The 25,792-nt window shown below is 37.5% G+C and overlaps 1 protein-coding gene across 1 annotated transcript in view; it reads left to right on the forward strand.

Annotated features, from left to right (window-relative positions):
• The first annotated feature begins 603 nt into the window (after positions 1–603).
• LOC101408345 (fatty-acid amide hydrolase 1-like) overlaps positions 604–25,792 on the forward strand; it is a 50,996-nt gene continuing 25,807 nt past the window's right edge. The window contains exons 1-6 of the mRNA XM_087441910.1: positions 604–834; positions 5,985–6,098; positions 6,996–7,139; positions 10,671–10,828; positions 11,610–11,816; positions 14,255–14,372. Coding sequence (XP_087298036.1) covers positions 604–834; positions 5,985–6,098; positions 6,996–7,139; positions 10,671–10,828; positions 11,610–11,816; positions 14,255–14,372 — 972 coding nt within the window. The remainder of the gene's footprint in view (positions 835–5,984; positions 6,099–6,995; positions 7,140–10,670; positions 10,829–11,609; positions 11,817–14,254; positions 14,373–25,792) is intronic.

Below are 25,792 nucleotides of genomic sequence, written 5' to 3' on the forward strand. Positions count from 1 at the left end.
GTAAAAACAATATTTCCTCATATCTTCCGAGGTGTCATTTTGTCCTAAATCTAAGATAAAATTTGATTTTTTGTTTACTTCCTGAGCCAAGCCAAAGCCGAGAGCTGTGCTTAGAGCCGTGGCGTGGCTGTGTTCATACTGCTCTTGGCAACTAATTATCTCCTGCTGATTTCACCCAAAAATCTCCTCAGAATCAGCTGATTTCATTATGTTTCTGAGAAGATCATGGTGGCACCTGAAAAGGCGTGACAGGAGGGAAGCCTAACAGCTGAAATCAATGCAAAAAAATAAGAGTGCAGTGTTTTAGAAGGAAAGGGAGAGGATGAAGCGTTGGAGAAATGGCCGCTGGTCAGGTGAGTAAACTTTTTGGAAGAAGAAAAGGAAGAAATGGGGCTCCAGAGCATGCCCCGGGAAAACTAACACTGTGTGTTCAGGACAGGAAGAATGTTTGCGTCCAGGTTGGTGTGGGACAGAAGTCTCACCCTTCTAGTTTGTAGCAAGGGTAAATGATTGACCAACTAAGAAATAACCTTAGTGTTGGGAGAGAGTTCTCGTCCCCAGAAGGTGCTCTATTCTCTGGCAAATCCTGTGTCCCCCTGAAACATGCAAAGGATTCAGGATATGTTGGGGTATGAAAGGCTGACACAGCTCTTGCCCACCATGAAACTGGATGGCCGAGTCATTACAGCTATCCTCTGTGGCTGTGGAGCTGGCATCCTGCTGCGGAAATGGCTCTTAAGGAGACAACTTCGGAAGAAGATTGCCAAGGCCCAGGAGCAGAGAGCACGTTTGCTGGAGGAGATGAAGTCTGCAGTGCGCCACTTCAAGCATAAGGTGCGTTTCGAGCTTATATGTCCATTCAATCATTTACTCATTCAGCAAACGTTTGTGTAGCGCTTTCTTTGGTCAGACAGTGCAGGAGCTTCTAGGTGTACAGGCTGAGCAAAACCAACACAGTTCCTGCTTAATGGAGCTTAGTTTTGAGAGAGAGACAGATACTATTCAAACAATCACATAATAAATCTATAGATGCAAATCGTAGTAAAGCATGAGGGAATGAGAGAGGCTTTCAAGCTCATATTAACAGTGGGGAGACTGATATAGTCTAGGGAGTCCAAGAGGGCTCTTCTGGAGAAGTGATGCTTGAGGAAAGACTCAAAGAAGATGTAGAAGATAAGTAGATGGGACATTTAGTGGTTGGAGGGTGTCATAGAATTAATGCGAGTAGTGGAGGAAAATCATTCCAGGCAGAGCATGGGCAAAGGCCCTGAGGTAGAATAAAGTCTAGGATAGTCCAGAAAGTGAAAGACAGCCAATATAGCTAGAGTACAGATAGTTAGCCTTGGGAAGGTGGCTTCTATGTACTTCAGAAAAAATGATCACCGGATCAGCATTTACCAAACAAACAAGTGACTCCTTTACCACTTGCTGCTAGTCGTCAGGAATCCTAGCTGAAATGACCGTTTTGTTTCCCTTAATGGAAATTTTATTTTTATCTTAAAAATGAGGTTGCCATTTTTCTTAATCTTAATATGGTAAAGTATTTAATGTGGTTTCCTATAGTTATTAAAATATTTGCTTTGTCTAAATTAATGGAGTTAATATATGTTTTATGATTCCCCTAGACTTGGATAATAAATTATTGGAAAAAATGTTCATTTGTCTTATATGCTTTATGGACTAGTTCATTGTTCAGTAATTCTAAAACTGGTCAAGTTTATTGTAAATTTTATATTTCTCTTCCTTGATTAGCTCCATATAAATCATTTTTCTCTTCCCTGTTTGCAGGCATTTAATTAAATGATTCTTATTAACATTAACAACAACAAAAAAATAATGCTAGCTAAAACTCCAGATTACTTCTGCGTTGACTTCCTGAATCATAATCTCTGGGGGCATAGCCTAAAAATCTGCATCTTCAGATTGCCTAGGCAATTTTTTTTTTCTTTTTTACTTTAGTTTGAGAACCGGTGCACTAAATATTAAAGCAATCGATTGATGGATAATTTTGGAGAGGTAGCTTTGTTTTAATTGTACACATATTGGGTGTGTATTAGCTTTCATTGCTGTGTTTAAAGACACCATAAACTTAGCAGTGCAAACTATATCCATTTATTAGCTCAAAGTTCTATACATCAGAGGTCTGGGTGCTGCATTACTGAGTTCTCTGCTCAGGGTTTTCTAAGGCTGAAATCAAAGTGTTGGTTGGGCTGAGTTCTCATCTGGATGCTCTGAGGAAGAATCCTCTTCCGAGCTCATTCTGGTTGTTGAAATAGTTGAGTTTCTTGCAGTCATAGGATTGAGGTCCCTGTTTTCTTGCTAGCTGTGAGCTGGGGAATGCTCTCACCTCCTAGAGGCTGCTTGCAGTGCAGTTGTTTGCCACCTGGCTCCCATAGGCCATTCCCGGGTAGCAGGAGTGCATCTCTCTGACTTCAAATCTTTAATTTCCACTATGACCTCTAGATCCAGATTTAAAGGACTCATTATCAGGTCAGCCCCACCTGGATAATTTCCCTTTCGATTAACCCTCAAGTTAAAGTTTAAATTAGTAATTAGTAACTTTAATTACATCTGCAAAATCTTTTGCCATGTAACTTAACACAGTCTTGGGAATAACATCTCATAATATTTACAGGTTCTGCTCACATTCAAGAGGAGAGGATTATACAAGGATGAGAGTCACTGGGGGTCATCTTAGAATTCTGCCTGCCATGAGGTGGTTCCTAGGGCCATGCAGTATATATATGTACACACACATATATATATATTTGCACATATATATATAATTTAATTTGATACAACAACCTATGAGGTAGATATTAACATAAGTCCCTTATTTCAGTCAATAAAACTGGGGCTCAGGGAGGTTAAGTAACTTGCTAAAAGTCATTCAGATTGTGAGTGACAAGCTTCAGGCTGACAAGTTCAACTTGTCTGACTCTAGATCCTGTGCTCATAATCAGAATATAGACCTCATTAACTTTGTTTACTTCAGTTCCAATGTAAGTGAATAGAAATAGAGGAGAATCTTTTAATGGCTCCCATATTTTAGAAATATCTTAATAAAGATTATTTTCTCTTGTGGAAACTTGAACCTGAAATCTCAAGAAATCCCTTCCTTCTCCTTTTCTCTTTCACTACAGGATAAAGTGCCAGTAATAACAAGTTATGCTGACACGGGATACAGGCCAGCTATGGCCTCTATCTGGCAGTTTACGAGGTAGGTCACTGTACAGATGGAAGAAAAGAAGCCATACTGGAATCCCGTTAGTCAATTATTAAGTCCCTATGACCTTTAGACGTTCATCTGGAAATAATAAGTTGTTTTATGGATAGGGTTTCATTATAAAAATTAAGAAGTAAGAAGATTAGACAAGAAGTATAAAGCCTACAAGGTAAAAATACTAGGGAAAAAAGGAATGATACCTATGAGGAATTACTTATACCCCAAGATATTTCTTATTTAGTTTTGATGTAGAAGATTAAGAAAGCTATAGAATTTTTTTTCCTCCAGTAAATGTTCATCCTCTGCTAGGCCTTTGTTATGTTTGCACAAGGGTAGCTGGGAAATTATGTTATTTTTTAACAGCATCACCCTGGAGTTTGATATAAGTACAGCTCGTTTTGGAGCACCACTGCTCGCTCTTTGTGCCCTTAAATCCCTCTATTTTCCTGGGATCCTCGGAATGCCATTCCCAGACACTCATTGACGCTCTTTCTATTCTCCTATACTTAAATTTGTTTGGCAGAAATTACTACCCCTATTAACACTGAGGAATAAGTGATTCATTAAGTTTAAGGGACTTGTCTCTAGAGGCATCTGTATTTTACCAGAGGATGACTACTTAAAGAATTTATATTACATTGTGGAACTTTAAATATTGCAAGTTGTCTGAAGTTCCATTGTTAAATCAAAAGGTCTGTCTGAAGCTCTTGAAATCCTGTGTATTAAATATGACCTGCTGTCTATTTGTAATTCCACCTCTATCTAAATGTACCAATGTTACTGATTTCATAATTACTTCATCATATAAATATTTGACATATAGAGGAAACTGGGGAACATGTATAGAAATAAATGTGGATTTGTCAATAATAGCAACTCGCTTAAAGTGGCAATGAGGAATTAGAGCTGGAAAGAAGATTCTTGGATCTTTTCACCCTTAACAATGAGTAGGGCTCTTTATAAATAGACCTCAATAGCATCCAGTTTTTCTAGAGTTCATTTGCTAGTTATTTTCTTTATAGGAATTTTCTTTTCTTTTCTTTCCTTTTTTTTTTGTGAGGAAGATCGCCCTGAGCTAACATCCATGCCAATCCTCCTCTTTTTGCTGAGGAAGACTGGCCCTGGGCTAACATCTGTGCCCATTTTCCTCTGCTTTACATGGGACACCGCCACAGTATGGCCTGACAAGCGGTGCATCGGTGCGCGTCTGGGATCCCAACCCTGGCCGCCAGCGGTGGAGCATGCACACTTAACCGCTATGCCACAGGGCCGGCCCCAGGAAAATTTTTTTAACTTACTGATATTAATGCTACATCCCTCCAGCCGTAGTTAATCAATTTCCTTTGGACTTTTGCTTCCTTTGGATTTATGCATATATAGAACAACTATATATGCATAAAAGTTTCTAAAGTAATTATGACATGGCTGTATAACACTGGTTATTAGTATTATTGATAACGCATTTGTAATTGGTGCCATAGAATCTTTAAAACATTTTTTCCCTTAGTAACTGGAATGCAACTTGTCTTACCTAGTATTGATCATTTTAGTGTCACCTGTATCTATTTTAACATAATATCATACAATGTACGTTTCTGACAATGACTCTCTGGTATATGTAAGTGGCACATTCGACTCTTAGAGGAAAGTTTAGGCTTCCCCTTTCTCATTCTTCACTTTGGAGGGTTTTCTGGCCCTGGGAAGGCATTCTCTGTCTTGCAGTTTGTTTGGTTGGTTGTTTGTGGGGAAGATCAGCCCTCAGCTAACATCTGTTGCCAATTCTCCTCTTTTAGCTGAGGAAGATTGGCCCTGGGCTAACATCTGTGCCCATCTTCCTCTACTTTATATGGGATGCCGCCACAGCATGGCTTGACAAGTGGTGTGTTGGTGCACTTGTCAAGGGCACCACCCGGGAATCCAAACCTTCGAACCCTGGGCCGCCACAGCTGAGCGCACGCACTTGACCGCTCTGCCACCTGGCCGGCCCTGTCTTGCAGTTTAAAGGATGCTGTTGTGACAAGGAAAAGTCGAAATTGTACGGCATGTCATTTGACAGCAGTCATGTGAGGCCACACTCTGTATTGTATATTTGCAAAATATATCAGTGTTACTGTTGACAGATCGTTGAAGTAAAGTGATTACATATTAAATTTAAAACAAGAAACAAAAAAGACTGTGCTGGGCCTTAGGAAGAAACGTGTCTTTCTAGGATTTGCCACTCTGACACTTCTTGCCTTCCATGAAGTAAAATATTGAGGCTCAAGAGCCGGGAGGATGCTGGGAAGGAGTGTCTAAGGAAGCAATTTCACCAAGGAGGCCTGACTACATATGCCCAGCTCAAGGGGTTCCACAGAGCATTTGGGGTTCAAAAGAAGCTAATAACAAACAATGACTTCATTTGGAATTTTTCCTCTCTATATTACTCCTTAACCTATGCATTATGAATGACTACTAATTAGTTTATTATTACTTATCTACTTAAAAGTATATACTTCTATATATACTCCTTGTTTTTCCTATTTGGCTTAGAAAAACACACATTAATATATTTTATCTGTGAAAGTGTACATGTTTTTCTGACAATAGATTGCAAAGTCCTTGAGGGAAGGGGCCTATCTTTCCTTGGTATTCCCACAAAATATAAACCTTAATGTTTTATACTTAATATTTATTTAGCAAAGATTTAATATTTGGTGGACTAGTGAATGATTGCTTCCTCCACTGTAATGTCTCATCCTATTTTTTCATTTTCCTCTAGCATGCAGATATCCAGACTGAGTCCATCCTCTCTCTGTCACTGCTGGAACTGAGTGAGAAGCTCCAGGAAGGTGCCTTGAGCCCAGAAAATGTCCTCTACACCTGCATGGAGCACGTAAGGGTCATGTGAGTGAAACTGTGATTGACAAAGCTTGTGAAGGGAAACCTGGTTATCTAGAGGAGAGGAAACCTCAGCAATTACTGGTGGTTCTAAATATAAGGTCTGGCTCTTACTAGAGTAGTACTTGATATGAAGAGATGGTTTACAGAAGAAGGAAAACATTATTAAATGCCTAGACATAAGATCTATGGGGGACATTTTAAGGATTCAACTAGAGAAGGAAAAAATATACTATAAGGAAAATAGATATTTTCTATAAAAGATTTAACTTTAAAAGTGACCTTAGGGTGGTCTGGCCACATGGCCTACTGGTTCAGTTTGGCGCACTCTGCTTCGGCAGCCCGCATTTGGTTCCCAGGTGTGGACCTACACCACTCATTGGCGGCCATGCTGTGGCAGTGACCCACATACAAAATAGAGGAAGACTGGCACAGATGTTAGCTCAGGGCAAATCCTCCTCAGCAAAATGACCTTGGGTGAAGAAAAACAGTTTGTTATACATTTAAAAAGTCTGTAGATTATTTCTTAAATTTTTGAAAATTTCATTTGATGGAAAATGAACTGATGGGTAGACATAAGGAAGTAGATACTGGCTTCAATATAAATAAGTGATATTTGTAGGTGTCAGAAATTCTAATGGGTCATCTTGGGATGAAAGACATTCGTTATTGCCCAAAGGAGATTTTGAGATAGAATAGAAATGACCGGTTATGAGGGATTATTCAAGGCTTTCCTGAATAACCTCTAGAGCTCTTCCCAAACTATAATTTTGTGAAATGAAAAATTCACTATTCAAGAGGAGATATTGTGGATGTAATTGTCTCTTGAACTCCTTGTTCCTGGGTGTTTTAATGTTATTTTCTTGTTCCTTCTGTGGATATTGATGAAAAGGCACTAAAGGTAAACAAAGAGCTGAACTGCCTAACAGACTTTATTCCAGACTGCGAAGAGCAGCTTAAAGAACTTCCTAAGGGAAAAGAAAAGGGACTTCTCTATGGAGTTCCCGTCAGCTTGAAGGAGCACTTTGATTACAAGGTGAGGCTCCATTCTTCCTCAAGAGATCCCCTCCTCCCACAAATGGAAATTCCTTTATTATTCTGCTGATTATATATTTTTTATCCGTTATGTTAAGTGAAAAATTCAAACAAATATAAATGTATAAAATTAAGCTTTTTTCTACAACCAATTTACTAACCCAAGAGAGCCAGACCTTTTTATTTTTATGCATTTATATGTACAATTTCATATATATATAAATAAGTGTGGTTACACTCCTGTTCCTCAGTCTGCAGTTTTGAACTAAAATGTATTGTGAACACCTTTCCGTACAAACACTTGTAGAAATATATCACCCTTTGAAGTGACTCCAGAGTATTCCATTATTTGAATATGTCATAGTTTACATAATGAAACCCCTATTGGTGGATGTTTACATTGCTTCCTTTTTTCTTTTTATTTTGTTGTTCCTTTTCTTTCCCTTTCTTTCTCCACTCACATAATCATTTCTTTGCATGAGTGATTCTCAGACTTTTTGGTCAGGACCCTTGTATTCTCCTAAAGTCATTGTTAAAAAAAAATTTTTTTTAACTGGCAGTGTGTAGTTGTGCAGAATACAATTACTAATACAGTTTGGTACCACTGCCTTGATTAATGTTAGGATATTAGCTATTTTATGCACCTTTGCTTTCGACCATTAGTGCAAATGTCGACACAGAACAAAAGACAAATGACATTTTAATATTATCATGAAAATAGTATTTACCTCACCAACTCCCTGTAAGACTCTGGGGGACCTCGAGAAGTCAATGGGTCACTTTGAGAATCATTGCCTTGGATAAATGACCAGAAATGGCATTTCTGTGTTAAATGGTATATTTCTATAATTTTATTTATTTATTTTTCCCCCAAAGCCCCAGTAGATAGTTGTATGTCATAGTTGCACATCCTTCTAGTTGCTGTATGTGGGACACGGCCTCAGCATGGCCAGAGAAGCGATGCGTCAGTGCGCGCCCGGGATCCGAACCCTGGCCGCCAGCAGCCGAGCGCGCGCACTTAACCACTAAGCCACAGGGCCGGCCCCTAAATGGTGTATTTCTAGATTGAAGGACAGTTCTATGACCAGATTCTTTGCTAGATACCAGCTAATGTAGGAACCAAAGAATCATAACCACAATTTATCTGAAGACATCTTCTCGAGTACTTGGCCCAGTGTGAGGAATATGAAGCAGAACCTTAACAGGATTCCCAGTGGAAAAAAAAAATCTGGATTTCTCTTTTTGCTGTTCCCAGAAGGTGGCATGGAGGGGAAGGTGAACACAAAGCTCTCTTTGGTGTCTGACTAAAACAGTATACCATTTTCCCTTCAAACACTTTCCTTTGTACCCCAAAGTTCATGCTTTCCGATTAGAAATCAAGATCCTCTACAACCTTACTTCAACCTACCTTTCCAGGCATACACCTTGTGCTCTTTTGCACATTCCTTTGCCTCAGCTAAACGGAAATATTCCCAGCTTTTCTAAGTGAGATACCTTTTCCTTCTCTTTGGTTGCTTTGTGGTTTCAGTCTGGTATTATCTGTTTGAATGAAACAAATCCTCTCTGTTCTTCAAGCTCATCTTAAAGAGAAATTCCATCTTATTTATGAAGGCTTTGTCATGGTCTCTACCAAAGTGAAGATATTTTGTAGAAAAAATAAGATTCACATACACAACAAATGGAAAATAGAACAAGACAACCTTTATTGCTACCTATCCTGCAACAAGTTTCTGCCTCTTAGTAGAGAAAGAGAACGCGCCATCTTCTCACATACAATGTAGGATATTAAAGGCCAGAAGCGTATATTATCTTCACGCCTCTATAGCTGGCCAATTTCTTGAATAAATTAAGGAAAAATGGTGCTTGAAGCTAGAGGAGTGCGAAGTTTATGACTGTACTACTGCCTAATTATATATGCCTCCTCTGTTTTGTATGAGTTTCATTTTCCCTAATAAATTCTTTAAATAGAGACTGTGAAATCTATTTCCACTGTATTCCACAGTATACGACACAGTACATACAAGATGGCATGATTTCTGCTTACTCGATATCTAGTCTCTGAGCTCTCATGTCTATAAGCTAAGTCAGGACTAGAATATTCATAAAACTAATTATTGGACACTTAGTGCTTAACCTGAGGGTAATTGAGAGAATGATGATTCAGCAGATCGTTAGTCCAGTGTAAAATTCTCAGGCTCCTATCTTGTTAAGTAAATAGCGTGATAGATAAGGGTATTGTGTCAATTGCCTGGGTTCAAATTCCACTCTAACACCATCTGTGTGACCTTATGTAAGTTTCTTAACTTCTCCATGCTTTGGAAACACAGAAAATAACCACAACTATTTATAGAATAATTGTTTGACTTCAAAGATTTAACACACATGAAAAGTGCTAAGAACAGTATCTGGTTTCTAACAAGTAATCACATATCGGCTAGTAGGAGTAACAGCAGTAGTAAAGCAGTCGTAGCAGTAGGACCAAGAGAGGATTCTCACCTTTGGTATTGTCCCTGCATGAAAACTCCAAACTAAAGGACCTTCAGGAGAGAGAATAATCACAGCCTGAAGCAACATTTTCCATGTCACGTCTAGAATAATTTTTACATGGTCATAGTAACTAAGTAAAAAAGATACAATCATCTTTAATGTTCATAATGGAACAGAGAGATCCTAGATATAAATCCATGGGATAATTTAACTTCCAATAATTCTGACTGGTTGCAAACCTTTTTATAATTCTTATCTTTCAATTAAAAAACAAAACAGTAAATGCTGAAGACAGATGCCCAGATAACCTTACCAATGCATGATCAGCCTCTGATTTAATAAATTAGCCAGTTAATAACTCAGAGGAAGCACAATGTTTTAAAGTGAAGTAAATTTAAGTTTTGGGGTCAGGCATTACATTTTATCTTCACCACTTATTGTGTGACTAAGAGAAAGTTATTTAACTGTTTTGAATCTTAATTTCTTCAGCTCTAATATATGTATATGTATAAACACTGTATAGAATTGTTGTGATAATGAAAAGTATTAACACTTTAAGCATCTTGTACCTGGCAAATATTGGACACTACTCAAAAATTGGTATCATTCTCTTATTTTCTTCAGGCTATTTAAATTATCTTTGATTATAAATAATTGTATTGTACATTGCTTTAAAATATAAATAAACAAATCTATAAATGTATCACATACATACATATACAAACACACACTAAAGAATGCAAGCTTGTGAGATCCTGAGCACAAAAGTGCAAAAGGGCAAATGTTTTTAAAAGCTTTTCAATGATGACTTATGATCTATCATCTATCTGTCTATTTATCATCTACTATCTACTATCCCTTTACCTACTCATCTACCAAGCCACCTACTTATCTAACTATTATCTATCTACCTACCCAACCATGCTATGTTACGGGGAGAAACTCAAGTGTAAGCCATGATTTTCAAGTATAAGCAAAGACTACCCAATAGCATGCAATATGTTTAGAAAATTATCATAAGAACTGGTTGAAATTTCGAAGTCAGCTGATGACTTGGTGTTCCCTTTGGAATCACGTCTCTAGCTGTGGCCTGGTGAGCTTTCTTGGAATTCCTGCAAAAGATGGCTGTGTGATTGTGACAGTGTTGAAGAGCCAAGGGGCTATCCCTTTTGTCAAGACCAATGTTCCACAGACCATGCTCAGGTCTGGGTCAACTTCTCAACAATGGGGAAGACTGGCTTTCCTTTAGTCTGAGACCAGCTCCTGACTCTTCTCCCTTTGTAGGGCAAAGGCAGCTACTTTTCACATACTATGAGTTTACAACTATGTTACTCATATTTAAAGTGACCAAAATGTGATCCAAGGAAAAGCAATGTTCTGAAAATCCCAGTTGACAGAGTAACTGAGTTTAGGTCAAGAATCCTATAGTTTCATACACCAAGAAGAATATGAACCACAATCTCTACTACAAAGGACGCAAGAGAAGAATGGAATGGGCCTGGGGCAACAAACATTTGGCTCACTGGTCTTCAGAAAAACAGTTGGTAAACACCACACTAGACATTCCCAGATTCAATCTCATACTATTTAGACAAGTTGAGGCTGAACCATCCCATATAGTGCTCCTCTTATAAGTATTTTTAGAAAAAGAAATTCATTAGCCTCCTTTGCTCATTTGTACCAAGGCATAGGAAACCTTCATGATTTGGAAGTTTTCATGGGTAGCATTTTATTCTTTCCTTAAAGATGATAAGTACTTGTTCTTATCTTTATCTTAATATCCTTCAGATCCTTCAAAATCTTTACCACATGTTTTCCTTAGGAAGGGAGGAAAGTATCATTTCAGCTTTGAATGGAAATATAAATAATTTGAAGGGTATAAGAGGGTAGTGTATGTAGGTATAAGAGAATTTGGAAATGTAAGGGTATTGGAAAGAAATCTCAGCTGCCATGGGCCTAATTTCAGACCTTTGATCTCTTTCAGCTACGACAGTAGCAACGTGATCTTTGGAAAGACTCTACATCCCCAAAACCCCAAGAAAAGTCCTAGGGGTTCCTCCAGTGGGGAAGGAGCACTGATTGCTGGAGGGGGTTCCATCTTGGGCTTGGGCAGTGATTTGGGTGGAAGTGTCCGTGTACCTTCTAGTTTCTGTGGTATTTGTGGTTTCAAGCCTATAGGATCTCGACAGAGGTAAGCTGACAAACACATCATTTAGAGGATGGGAATTAATTTAAGGTTTTGAATAAAGTGGAGGTTACTTATTTTGGCTCTTTCTACATTCTCGTCTCATCAATAGATTATCCACAGTGACTCATACTCAATTCAATAGGATCTAGGCAAATAATTTAGTCCTTTGCCATTAAGAACTAGATACTTTGCCACCTGAAGTCAATCCACCATCTTTGTGAAATGTCTCAGTCACTCTGTAATTAGGGCTACCATTGGAATCCTGTTAAATGAAGACTGTTTTTTTGTGCTCCATGAGTATTAGTAGCTTTCCTAATCTTGGGCTGGTATCTCTTAGAATACGAGAGATACGATTATTGTCTTGATGTGAGGGGACCAGAATCCTGCTTGTATTAGTTGCAATTGATTTTGCCAAAGACTCTTACATTTTGCCAATTGTCAATACAACTCAGGCTTTTGCATAGTTAAGTCTGCATAGCTAAGTATCTCTTAGCTAAGTCTAAAACTAAAGAATGACCCTTTCAAGTTGACCCTGAAATAAAAGTAAACAAACATTTTAAAGATCATTGTCCATGATGTCCCAAGTCTTGTTTGGATAAGGAATATGCGTATTAGACCCAGGTGATAAAACTGGTGATATTTTGGCTTCTTTTTAATAATGTTGGACAGGCCTACTGTGAGGATCAGGTAAGCTATAAAGTACCATACAAATAAAATATTGTCTGTTAAATTGTGTTTCCAGAATTAGACGGGTTTCTATAAATAAATTGCTTTCTAATGTGTTTTAGTCCCACAATAAAGGCCCATCAAGAGATTGATGGGAGCAGGTTTTCATTTTCCTAATTGTCTAGAGAATTCTAATAATGGATCCCCAGACAAAGCCTATTTTTTCATTTTCCCTGAATGGAGTTTGCCCATATTTAGTAAGGGTGAAATTATTGTAAAATATTTATATTATCCAGACTACTTAATATAGATCATGTGGTTAATATTACCAACTGCTGTTGGTTAAAACAAAAGCAGTGAGCCATACACAGAACACTGACGGGTGATCTATTTGATACCCATCGATCACTTGTCCCCACTGCTTGTTTATCTTAGTGGTTTATTCATTATCCTGTTAATAGAAATATTTTCTTAGTAGATTCTGCAGCATGCTATGGTTGCTTGTTTCTAATTTTTACAGTGTTTAGATAATTGCACCTTCTTAATAAAAAATCTAAATTCTCTGTGCATAATTCAAGTTCATTAGATCATGCTGATCTTTGTATATAAGTGAAATTGCTACAATGAAACTCCTCTTTCTACTCATTTTCCCCCCATGTGTTCTTTTCCTTTTATTTTCCTATGTCGTGGTCCTTCTTTTCTGTTATGATCTGAAATATAAGTTGGGAGAGTATTTTTCCTAACTATTCTTTTCCATAACCTCTTGCCACCAAGCCGAAAACTTCTTGAGGATGGAAACCATGCTGTTCATATTTGAATCTATCATTTTAGTTGCTTAAACTCCATAAGTGCTCGATAATTACTTTTGGATTATGTAAGTGATTGAACAGATTATATTTAATAAATTATAGAAAAATTAATAAATGAATAACGTTGGTCTCTAATACCTGGCAAACATTTATTTGATAGCTTACTTGGTATGTCTGTTTCCGTGGAAGGCAGGGACAGTGGTAAGCCCCTTTACTGATTGTAAGTTTTGTATCAAATACATCGATATGAAGTCATCTTATCCAGCCACACGTAGTTTACTCTTCTGTAAAAAGTTAAAGAAGGGTAGCTCTTCCAAGAAATGTTTCTCGATTCAAGATCTGTGTGAGGAGGCCCTCCTATATCTCTCTTCTATACTTTGACTTATTTCTATACCCTAGTTTCTCTCCGAGCTGGTGATTCATAACAGGCATTCAATATATGCATATGAAGAGACTAAAGAGAATTTAAAAATCATAGAGTCTAGAAACCACCATATCAATTTTCTTTCTTTATGAAAGTATGTCCTAGACTTTTGCAAATAGGTCTTGATACGGATTGACTTTGAGCTTCAGTACAACAATGAGACTCATTATCATAGAATTTTAAGGTCCATTGATGGTGTTAACAGATGAGCTTAATTAGGAACTCTTTTTGCAATCAGTTATGCCCAAAATAAAATTTTAAGTAGGAGAAGAACAGAAGAATGTCTAGACCAGGACTTTGGGCAGACGGAAAATGTTCAGATACAGAACATGTAGAATTTGGTATAATTGTCTAGGAAGTCACTTTTCCCTGGAACACAGAATGGCAGAGGGACATTAAAAAAAAAAAAAAAAAAAAACTCTTCCCAAAACCTAGGGGATTCCTGAGACAGTCATGGAGTACTGGAGGCAGGAGTGTTAATCCTCACTCTCAGGGTATATGTAAGGGGCGTCCAGAATGTGATTTTCTTCTTTCACTTTCAGTGACTGCTGCTTGATGGCCAGGGATGTGGACAGCCTAGCCTTGTGCATGAGGGCACTGCTGTGTGAGGAACTATTTCATCTAGATCCCTCAGTGCCACCTCTCTCCTTCAACGACGAGGTAAGGCAGAGCAATCAGGTCTTCTTGGGAGGTGAGTTCTTAAGATATTCTCCTCTAGGCAAAGTAGTCCCCACTAAAATGGGAATCAGGGCTCAGATTCAATCCGGTTTGTATCATCGACACATGAAGTGAAAAAATTGGGGAAGAAAGTCTTGATGCACGTTGTGCCTCAGTTTTCGTAATTTGAACATAGCGGAAATCATCCTATTTTTCCACCTATTCCAGAAAGATGAATGAGTCAGAATTACTCCACCCAGGAGCCAAAATGCCTGAGTTCGAATACCAGTTTTGTTACTAGCAACCTGTATGACCTTGAGCCAGTTATTTAACGGCTCTCTGCTTTAGTTTATTCATTTGTAAAATGGAGATGTTCATGGTACCCACCTCATGGCATTGTGATGAGGGTTATATGAGTTAACACGGTAAGTGCTCAACAAGTATATCAGGTCAGAAGAGATGTCAGTGAGTAACTGGGACTTGCTCACTTCTAGAACTACACAGCCCTCTAGAGTTCTCATTATAGAACAACAGCTTGTGTGTCATCCAGCAGAGAGCCCTGTTGGAATGAAATGCCCACTAGGGGCACAGGATGTTGAAACACTCCTATGGGAGCTGGCACTAAGGTTGAATAGGGCTTCCCAGGCACTGCTCCACTTACTCACTGTGATCTATCTTTGACCTATCTTTCTCTTTAACCTCTGGAAGTTTGCCTTGTATCTGGAAAACAGGGCAATCTTTCCAGTCTCCTCCAAGTAGCTAGTCTAATCAGCTGGAAGATACTGAGGTTGACCTACCTCTCAGCTGCTCTTGCCTTGGGTTTGAGGCATTTACCCTGCCCCAGCTAGAATCCGGTCATGGCTGTTATTTGGCACCGCAGCTTACATTGTCCGGTTGGCTGCTTAGGGTTATGTTGCTCATGGTAAAGGCATCAAGTGGAACTAATTGACATGTTTGGGAATTAAACCTGAGAACTTGGCCTTCGTCATTGTGCTTGGTAATTCCAGGTACTGCCCAGCTGCTTGAGAGAAATGATTATTTTAGAGTTATTATATCATTTCTACTAAAAATAAAAATAATAGGCATCACTTGTGAGTGTCTCCCATATGGTAAGTAGAGTGCCATGAATCCTATAGTAACCCCAAAAGTTAGATGTCATTATTGAATTTTTGGAGGCAGTAAGAGACTCAGAGTTTAAGGATATTAAATAATCTGTCCAAGTATAACTAGTTAGCAGCACGTGGGGTTTGAATCCATGTAAATTTCTTGTCATACACCAAGCTACCAATAAGAAACAAGAGAAATATTTTGCTGAAGTCTTTCTCTTTCCAACTGACTGTAACTAATAATGTTTTCTTAACCATATTTTCTTCCCTGTGATATGTTCAACTCTTCCTGTATGTGTACTCTAGATCCAAGCCCCTGTGTATTGGCTATTATGAATCAGATGGTTTTAGTCAACCAACTCCCAGTATGAAGAGAGCTGTCCAGCAGACAAAGAAACTACTAGAGAAGGCAGGACATGAGGTAATCAATTGCCTATGACTCTGGCCTAAGGAAAAGAGCCAGCTCAAATGTGGACTATTTAGTTAGCCAATAATCATGCCTCTATTAATTTCATATACCTATCCTTAGACATTGTTTTAATTCATTAATAATTGATTAATTTATTAAACATCAACTATCAGTACTATGCTTAATTTGTGCCATGCTCTCACCTAGGTAATAGGAATAATATAAGCAAAATCACCCATCTTTTGTAGCTTATATTCTACTTCAACAAAAATGGACAATGAGCAAACACATATATAAGTGATGATAAGTGTTACAGAGAAAAATTAAGGCAGTAAGGGTGATAGGAAATTCTTAGACAAGAAAGTGGTGAAAATTTAAGTAGATTGGACAAGGAAGGCGCCTTGACATTTCTAAGGCCTGAAGAGTGAGTTATAAAGATAACTGTGGGAAAATTATTCTAGGCAGAGGAAACAGTAAGTGCAAAGGCCCTGAAGCGAGATCTTCCCTAATATTTTCAAGAAACAGCAAGGAGGCCAGGGTGGACAGAGTGAAATATGAGTGAGCAAAAGAGTAGTAAGAGAGATGAGGAGAGAGAAATAACAGAAGGGCCAGATTGTATGGAGCTTTGAAAGCTATTTTAAAGAAATTGGTTTCTATTATAATTACTATGAAAGCCAGAGAGGGATTTGGATCATAGAAGTAATATTATTTGGTTTATGTTTAAGAAGGATTACTATGGCTGTTGTGTTGAGAAGTGATGGTGGGAGAGGGACAAGGGCTTAAGCAGAAACCAGTTATGGCCCTATTGCAATAATGTAGGCAAGAGATGATGGGAGTGTGAAAAGTGTTAGAATCCTGGTTAATTTTTGACTAGAGCCCAAGGACTTCCTGATGGATGGTAAGTGTTGTAAGAGAATGAGAGATGTCAAGGATAACTCCAAGGTTCTTGACCCAAGCAACTGGAAGGGTGTAGTTGCAATTCGCTGAGATGGAGAAGACGGTGGGAGCAGAGAGATTGCAGAACTAAAGATGTCGGATTGTGATATGTTAAGTTTATGATGCGTATTAGACATCCATGTGGAGAAGCAAATAGGCAGGTTTCTGGAGGTCAAGAGAGAGGGCCAAGCTGAAGATGTAAATTGGGGTCATCAGCATGTAGATTATATTTAAAAGATGTGAGAACTTAAGAGGTCTCTAAAAGACTAAGTGTAGATAGAGAAGTTCCAAGTTCTAATGACCTGGAAAATACAGAACTACAGTAGGCATTAGCCAGAGACGACTACTAAAGTTAAAATTTAAATTAATTAAAATTAAATAAGATTAAAATTTAGTTCCTCAGTTGCAATTGCCACATATCAAGTGCTCAGTGGCCACAACTGGCTAGTGGCTACCTAATTGGAGAGTTCAGCTGTAGAACATTGCCTTCATGCAGAAGATTCCACCAGGCAGCTATTGTAAAGATTGGGAAGATGAGACTCCAACAAAGGAGACTGAAAAAGAACAAGTGTATGATCCTGGAGGCTGAATGAATATGGTCCATCAGGAAGAATAAAGCAATAAAGTAGGCCAAAATGCTGTGGATAGGTCTAGCAAGATGAGAACTGGGAGCTGGTCATTGGATTAACCAATACAGAGGTCACTAGCAATTTTTCTTCCATGATTGGAGCAAAGATCTGATAGGAGTTGGTTCAAGAAAGAATGGGAGAAAAGAATGAAAAAAAAAAAAAAGAATATTAACTGCTCTTTCAAGGATTTTTGCTGGCAGCAGAGAAAAGGTGCTCATAGCCGGAGAAGGAATATGGGATTGGTAGAACATTTTATCTACCAATGTTAGTATGTGTATTCTGATGGAAATCATCCAGCTTGAAGAGAAAAACCTGATAATATAGGACAGGGGGAGATGGAGAGAGAAGGAAGGAGGAAGAATATATAACTGGAGCAAGTCCCCTGAGTAGGTGAGAGGGCATGGAATCTAGCATACAAGTATAGTGGTGAATTGGATAAAAACTAAAGAAAAGTCAGATGACATGGACACAAATGAGAATAGGTGGTTAAATATGGTTATGTGATGTTGTGGAAGTTCTCTTCTTATTGTCTCTTTTCTCAAGAAAATAGGAACCAAGGTCATGGGCTGAGAGTAAAGATAGGGATGGAAGCATTGGAGGCTTGAAGAGAGAGGAGAAAGCATAAAAGAATGATTTGACAAAATGGGAGAGTGAATGGACTAGGAATGTGATGCAATTGTTGAGTGTACTATTGAGCATTCTCTTATGGTTAATGGATATGAATATAGAGTGAGAACATGTAACATGGATATATATTTTAGTCCAGCCATCTTCACTTGCATTTTGTGGGAGTAGGTAGAGAGTTGAATTTAACCAGGATAAGCAAGTACAAAAAAACAAAAGAGTTCAGATTATAGAACAAAGGGAGTTATTATAGTGAAGGATTATGAATTTTAGGCTCTGTCATGTGGCAAGTGAGGACATGAGGGCAACAAGGGACAGTGTAATGCTGGTAGCATCAATATACTGTGTGTCCTGGTTGATGAAATTGAAAAATGTAGCAAGTGGAGTGTTAGTGGGAATGAATGAGATAGGAGAGAGACAGGAGATGCAAGTCAAAGAACAAAATGCTTAAACCAGAGGTTCTGGAACAGTTGCAGTTATTGGTAATGACATGCTCAAGAGTGTGACTGTATGAGTGAGTAGCTAAGGTCTGATGGAAATCAAGATAATCAGAGAAGAGAAGGTCAAGGAACCAAGACACCAGGATGCTGGAAGAATTGTTGATGTGACTATTGAAATAACCAAAAATAACACAGGTATTGTATTGAAAAAGTGATTGATTGTGAGCCAGTAGTGAAAATCTATAATGCTTCTATTAGTTTTGTTCATTAAAGCAATATTTATTGAGTACTTTCAATAGAGTACTATTCTAGATCCTGGAGATAAAGTAGGTATGATTTCTTCCCTTTTGGAGTTTGCCAGCCCCCAAAATATAAGATGGTATTAAAATAAATTAAATCTTAATTGTATCATTTTCATCACTACTTGAAAGATTGGAATAGGTCCTCAGTGGGCTATTTTATGTGCAATTTTCTTTGTTCTGGATGAATTACCATCTTTTTCTGTTTTGTTCCAAATTGTTAGTACAAGTATAGCAATTTATGAATGGGCCTTGGAGAATATAAAACTAAAAAAAATAATACCATGAAAATATCTCCTTTGGTTACACCAAACATTTTTACCATTAAATGAAAGTAATTTGTTTCCGAAAAATTATTAACCACATAAATAACAATAAAACAATAGAAAATAAACAAACAATTAAAATAGACGCTGCATATTCTAATTTTACAATTCTTTTCCCGGTAGTATATTCACTATTACATTAAGAGCCACTGCATCTTTAGCTACATTGTTTCTCTTTTATCAGTCATTTTCTACATGATTTTTAAAAAATGTACCCAATTCCATTTTTTTTCTTATAAAAACCTAATGAAATACACTATTCTTTAAAGTATTGGTTCTTCTGTCTTTAATAATAGGAGGCTTAGTCCCTACACTGAATTCCCAGGTGTACTTAATAAACTTGCTGACTCTCTTTGAAGGTGAATGTCTTCAAATTTTAGACATTGTTCTTATTTTATACAATAAAAATATGTTAGTGTTTTCATGCTTAATAAACACACTTATCATTTCCCAATATTTGTTAATATTTCAGATCGTACTTCAATGACAAGAAAGACAATGAAATATGGCCAATACTTGGGAGTCAGGAACCACCATTCTTAATATTCACCAGAGGGCCACCATCAAATTTCACTTTGACTCTCTAAGGTAACCTTAATTTGAGATTTTAGTATGATTTAAAACCTAGTGTGACAACATTATGCAGTTAATAATTCTACTATAGTATTGAAGAAGTCACATCAGGCGGCTGTGATGTCTAGATTAGCCATTCTAATTTTCACTTCCCCTTCCTTTCTCCCTCTCCTGTGCCACCGCAACCCCAAGCTCATCCTTTCCTATAAATCAAGATTTTATTACAAGATAAATGAACTACTTTTTTACTAAAGATATTTCTCTTACCCGCTCTTTGTTCTCTTTAGCTCATTCCCTTCTCTGTTCCATGAACTGATCACATGGTTTATGAACTCTTTTTCGGAGGCGTTTTTGAAGATGGAATGGAAGGCTTACATGATGTGTTGTAAGTTACTGCTGTCTGAGAGGGCAAAAATTCTGTTTAGTTTTCAGAAACTTAGGTCCCCGGGGGGGGATTACTTTTTAAGTTTTGTGACTTTCATTATTTTAGAAGGTCAATTTTTTTTTTATGACTGGATGAAATGGTCCCTAGGGTGGTATTAGGAAACCTATGCTTTGGCGTTAATCCATTAGTGTGGTAGTCATTGGATTATTGTCATTTCTACCACCAATAAAATGAGAACAAGAATCTTACATTTTGGTAAGAAATAAATGATAGACCTGTAGAATTGCCTTGAAAGTAAAAGTCTTCAAATAGTACAACTATTACTGTCATTTTATAACTACTCTAGGGTACATATTTATGTCACTCTGCTCTCATCATATATATAAAGAACCACAATGTGGAGCACAAGGGTGATATTTCGCTTATATAAAATTAAGTTTGTAGTACTGTTTGGATGAGCAGAAACATTTGTAATAAAATATACAATGGGCAATTGGAATCTTATCTCCAAAGTGTTCATTTATTTGTTTGTTTGCAAAATAAGAAGAAAAATTTATATCACACAGATCAATAATTATGAATGGCAATATTTTAAACTCATTTTCCCATGTCAGGAAACCCATCAAAGTGAATTGACAAGAAAAGGTTTTATTTGAATCAGACTCAATATGAGTTTGTCTAGCATTAATGGACTTCTGATAGATTAAATTTACTAGATCACACATTTGAGTGTGTGTGTTTTAAATTTTGAAATATAGCTGGGTTAACTTTAAAAAAATTTGAAGCAGATTTCTGTAAGATCCACATGGCATTTCGCGGAACTATCAGATTCTCCATAAAACAAAATTTGTAGCTTCTAAGAAAGTTTATTATCCAGCTTTCAGACAAAAACAAGTCAATCTGAGAACTGGTCCTAATTAAAACATCTGGTAAAGGCCTATTCTTGTCATTAATACTTGTCTTAGATACAAATAAATCCCATCGATCAGTAAATCTTCCAGATGGGGAATTAGAGAGGAGGCGTTTTCACTTAGTTTACCATTGAGACCACCTGGCTTGGCAGTGAAAAGACTGAGACAAGGGAAGGAAGCATTGCTCTATTAGATTTGGGGGCAAGAGGCCAATTTTCCCTAAAAGTCTCTCCTTTCTTTTGCTAGGAAAAATGAAATGATTGATCCTTGCATAGGCTATCTATTCAAACTGAGCTCTTATCCAGCACTCATCAAGCGGATTCTCTCCTTCCTGTTAAAGCCCATGGTGAGTAGCATAACATCCCCCCTTCTTGCTGGGATAGCCAGAGAACTGAGTATAGAGGAAGAGGGAAGCTTGCTACTCAAGAAAGACATTTTTGCCTCACATTGCCTGCCTCAAGTTAAACCTTAGGGCAAGTTACAACCAAAGATGCCCTCAGGAATATAAATAACTTTTTCAGGTTGAAATAACCCAATACATAGATACAAGGTACTGCCTCTTTGGGAGTCCTTACCTCAAGAGATTCAAGCGCCAGGTAAAAGAGTTTGTTTCCTATCCTGATACTGGCAACGCTTTGGAAACAATCGCATTGTGGCATCTAGATTTAGTTGGGCCTGTGGCTTCAGATCTAAGGAAATTCATGAAATGAACAGGGTGATTTTACTGTGACCCTAGAGATTTGGGTCTACTCTAAGGCAGGACTTAAAGGAGGAAAGGGGCCACTTCAATTGAACAATCCCTCCGTTCATCAAAGAGAGGTCTAAGATAAAGGGAAAATCCATGAGCCATCTATTTGGACCAAGTATTTCCCCCATATTTTGTTGTCCCTCAAATAATGTGCTCGCCTGTAGGTTTGTCTTAATGTAAACTCACTTCCCTAGGGCTGAGAAAGCACCACACTGACATTTTAGGAATACGCAATAAAGTTTTCCTTCGCTGGGGTTGCTTTAGTGCGGTGATGGTTTTCTTTGGGGTTTAAAAAATCTCCCAGAGTCAGTTGCAGTGGGGCCAGCACAGCCAATCAATGAGCCGAGTGTGGTTATATAGCCAGGCACAGTTCTTTCTAAGTTTACTGCTTTTGCATTCTACTAGGAAAAAGCAGATGCAAAGAAAGTTGTTCTGTGAATACTATTTGATGACATGTTTGTCTTTAAGAATGTGAGCTTTAAACTAGAAACATCAGATGTATCTTTGTAGAAATTAAAAAATTGGACCAATTATTAGCATTGCCACATGCAAGAAATTTCTGGATTTGTACCGGGTATCTAATATGTAACAGAGAGGAAACTTGGTTACACCTCAGGTATAAATCATTCCACCCTCAAGATCAGGCAATATAATCTGGGAAATGATTCTTTACTGTCTTCTTCTCTGTGCTCGTATTAAGCAAGTGACAACCACACCTACTTAAAAAAATGATTGTTTAACTACCTTGGCATTCTTGGATCCTGTGGAGTATTTTCGTTTTGTATATTAATGAACTTCATTTTTTAGAGCACTTTTAGGTTCACGGTAAAATTGAGAGGAAAATACAGAGCGTTCTCATATACCCCCTCTCCCCTCAACACAAGCTCCACTACTGTTGACATCCCACACCACAGTGGTGCATTAAATATAATCGATAAACCCACATTGGCACATCATTATCACCCAAAGTCCACAGTTTACATTAGGGTTCATTCTTGGCATTCTATAGGAATTGAACAATATATAATGACATGTATCCACCATTGTAGTATCATACCAAATAGTTTCACTGCCCTAAAAATCCCTTGTACTTTGCCTATTCATCTCTCCCTCCCCTCTAACCCATGGCAACCACTAAACTTTTTACTGTTTTCATAGTATTGCCTTTTCCAGAATGTTAAGTAGTTGAAATCATATTATATGTAGCATTTTCATATTGGCTTCTTTCACTTAGTAATATGCATTTAAATTTCCTCCATGTCATTTCATGGCTTGGTAGCTCATTTCTTTTTAGTACCAAATAATATTTCATTGTCTGGATGGACCACGGTTTATTTATCCATTCATCTACTGAAGGACAGTTTGGTTACTTCCAAGTTTTGACAACTATGAATACAGCTGCTATAAACATCCATGTGCATGTTTTTGTGTAGACGTGTTTCCAACTTTTTTGGGTAAACACCAAAGAACACGATTCCTGGATTATACGTTAAGAGCATGTTTAATTTTGTAAAAAAATTTGCCTAACTATCTTCCAAAGTAGCTGTATCATTTTGCATTCCCACCAACAATGAATGAGACTTCCTGTTGCTCCGCATCCTTGTCAGCATATGATGTTGTCAATGTTTTGGATTTTGGCCATTTTAATAGGTGCATAGTAGTATCTCAATGTGGTTTTAGTTTGCATTTCCCTGATGACACATGAGGTGCAGCATCTTTTCAGATGCTTATTTGCCATCTGTATATATTCTTCGATGAGGTGTGTGTTAAAGTCTTTGGATCTTTTTTTTTTTTAATTGGGTTGTTTGTTTTCTTATTGTTGAGTTTTAAGAGTTTTTTATGTGTTTTGGATAACAGTCCTTTATCAGATGTGTCTTTCGCAAGTATTTTCTCCCAGTCTGTGGTTTTTCTTCTTATTCTTTTGATATTGTCTATTGCAGAGCAGAACTTTTTAATTTTAATGAAGGTCCAGCTTAGCCTTGTATAATTTTTACTTTCTCAACATTAGGTATGATGTTACCTGTAGGTTTTTTGTAGATGATCTTTATGAAGTCGAGGACGTTTCCTTCTATTGCTAGTTACTCATTTTTGAGTATTGAATTTTGTCAAATGCTTTTTCTTCATCTATTGATATGATCATATGATTTTTCTGTTATCCTGATCATGGATTACATTAATTGATTTTTGAATGTTGAACTTGCCTTGCATACCTAGGATAAATTCCACTTGGTTGTGGTATATAATTATTTTTATACATTGTTGGATTTGATTTGCTAATATTTTGTCGAGGATTTTTACACCTATGTTCATGAGCCATATTGGTCTATAGTTTTATTTTCCTGTAATGTCTTTGCCTGTGTTTGGCTTTATGGTAAGGCTGGATTCATAGAATGAGTTAGGAAATATTCCCTCTGACATCTTCAGGAAGAGATTGTAGAAAACTATTATAATTTATTCCTCAAACATATGGTAAAATTTACCAGTGAACCCAGTTGGACCTGGTGTTTTCTGTTTTGGAAGGTTATTAATTATTGATTTAACTTCTTTAGTAGATATAGGCTTATTCAGATTGTCCATTTCTTTTTGTGTGAGTTTTGGCAGATTGTATCTTTCAAGGAATTGGTCCATTTCACCCAGGTTGTCTAATTTGTGGGCATAGGCTTTTTCATAATATTCCTTTATGATACCTTTACTGTCTATGTGATTTGTAGTGATGTTCCCTCTTTTATTTCTGCTATTAGTAATTCGTGTCTTCTCTCCTTTTTTCTTAGTTAGCCAGGCTAGAGGCTTATCAATTTTATTGATCTTTTCAAAGAATAGCTTTTGGTTTTGTTGATTTTTCTCTGTTGAGTTCCTGTTTTCAATTTCATTGATTTCTGCTGGAATTTTTATTATTTCTTTACTTCCATTTATTTTGGATTAACTTTCTCTTCTTTTTCTAGTTTTCTATGGTGGAACTTTACATTATTGATTTTTAGATCTTTTTCTTTTCTAATTTATACAATGAATGCTATGAGTTTCCCTCTAAGCACTGCTTTTGCTGCATTCTGCAAATTTTGATAAGTAATGTTTTCATTTTCATTTAGTTCAAAACTATTTTTAAATTTTGCTTCAGCTTTCTTCTTTGACCCTTGTGTTATTTAGAAGTGTGTTGTTTAATCTCCAAGTATTTTAGGATTTCCCAGTTATCTTTCTATTATTGAGTTCTATTTTAATGCCTTTGTGGTAAAAGCAGGCATAGTATGACTTTTTTGTGTGTGTGTGTGAGGAAGATCAGCCCTGAACTAACATATGATGCCAATCCTCCTCTTTTTGCTGAGGAAGATTGGCTCTGGGCTAACATCCACGCCCATCTTCCTCTACTTTCTATGGGACGCTGCCACAGCGTGGCTCGACAAGCAGTGCGTCAGTGCGCACCCGGGATCCGAACCGGCAAACCCCAGGCCGCCGCAGCAAAGTGCGCGCACTTAACCACTTGTGCCACCAGGCCGGCCCCAGTATGACTTTTATTCTTTTAAATTTGTTAAGGTGTATTGTACGGTCCAGAAATTCTTGGCCAATTTTCCATGTGCACTTGAGAAGAAGGTGTGATCTGCTGTCGTTGAATGAAGTAGTCTATAGATGTCAATTATATCCATTGATGGTGCTATTCAGTTCAACTATGTCCTTCCTGATTTTCTGCCTGCTGGATCTCTCCATTTCTGGTAGAGGGATATTAAAGGCTCCAACTGTAATAGTGAATTCCTCTATTTCTCCTTGCACTTCTATCAGTTTTGCCATACATATTTTGATGCTCTGTTGTTAGGTACATACATGGTTAGGACTGTTATGTCTTCTTGGAGTATTGACCCCCTTAAAATTATGTAATGCTCCTTTTTATCCCTGATAACTTTCCTTGATCTGAAATCTATACTTTCTGAAATTAATATAGCTGCTCTTGGTTTTTTTTTTTTTTTTTTGGTGAGGAAGATTTGCTCAGAGTTAACATCTGCTGCCATTCTTCCCCTATTTTTTATGTGGATTGCTGCCACAGCATA

The sequence above is a fragment of the Ceratotherium simum genome, chromosome 17 (assembly GCF_057802395.1).
Source record: "Ceratotherium simum simum isolate JZ-2026a chromosome 17, ASM5780239v1, whole genome shotgun sequence".
In the NCBI taxonomy this organism is placed as follows: Eukaryota; Metazoa; Chordata; class Mammalia; order Perissodactyla; family Rhinocerotidae; genus Ceratotherium; species Ceratotherium simum.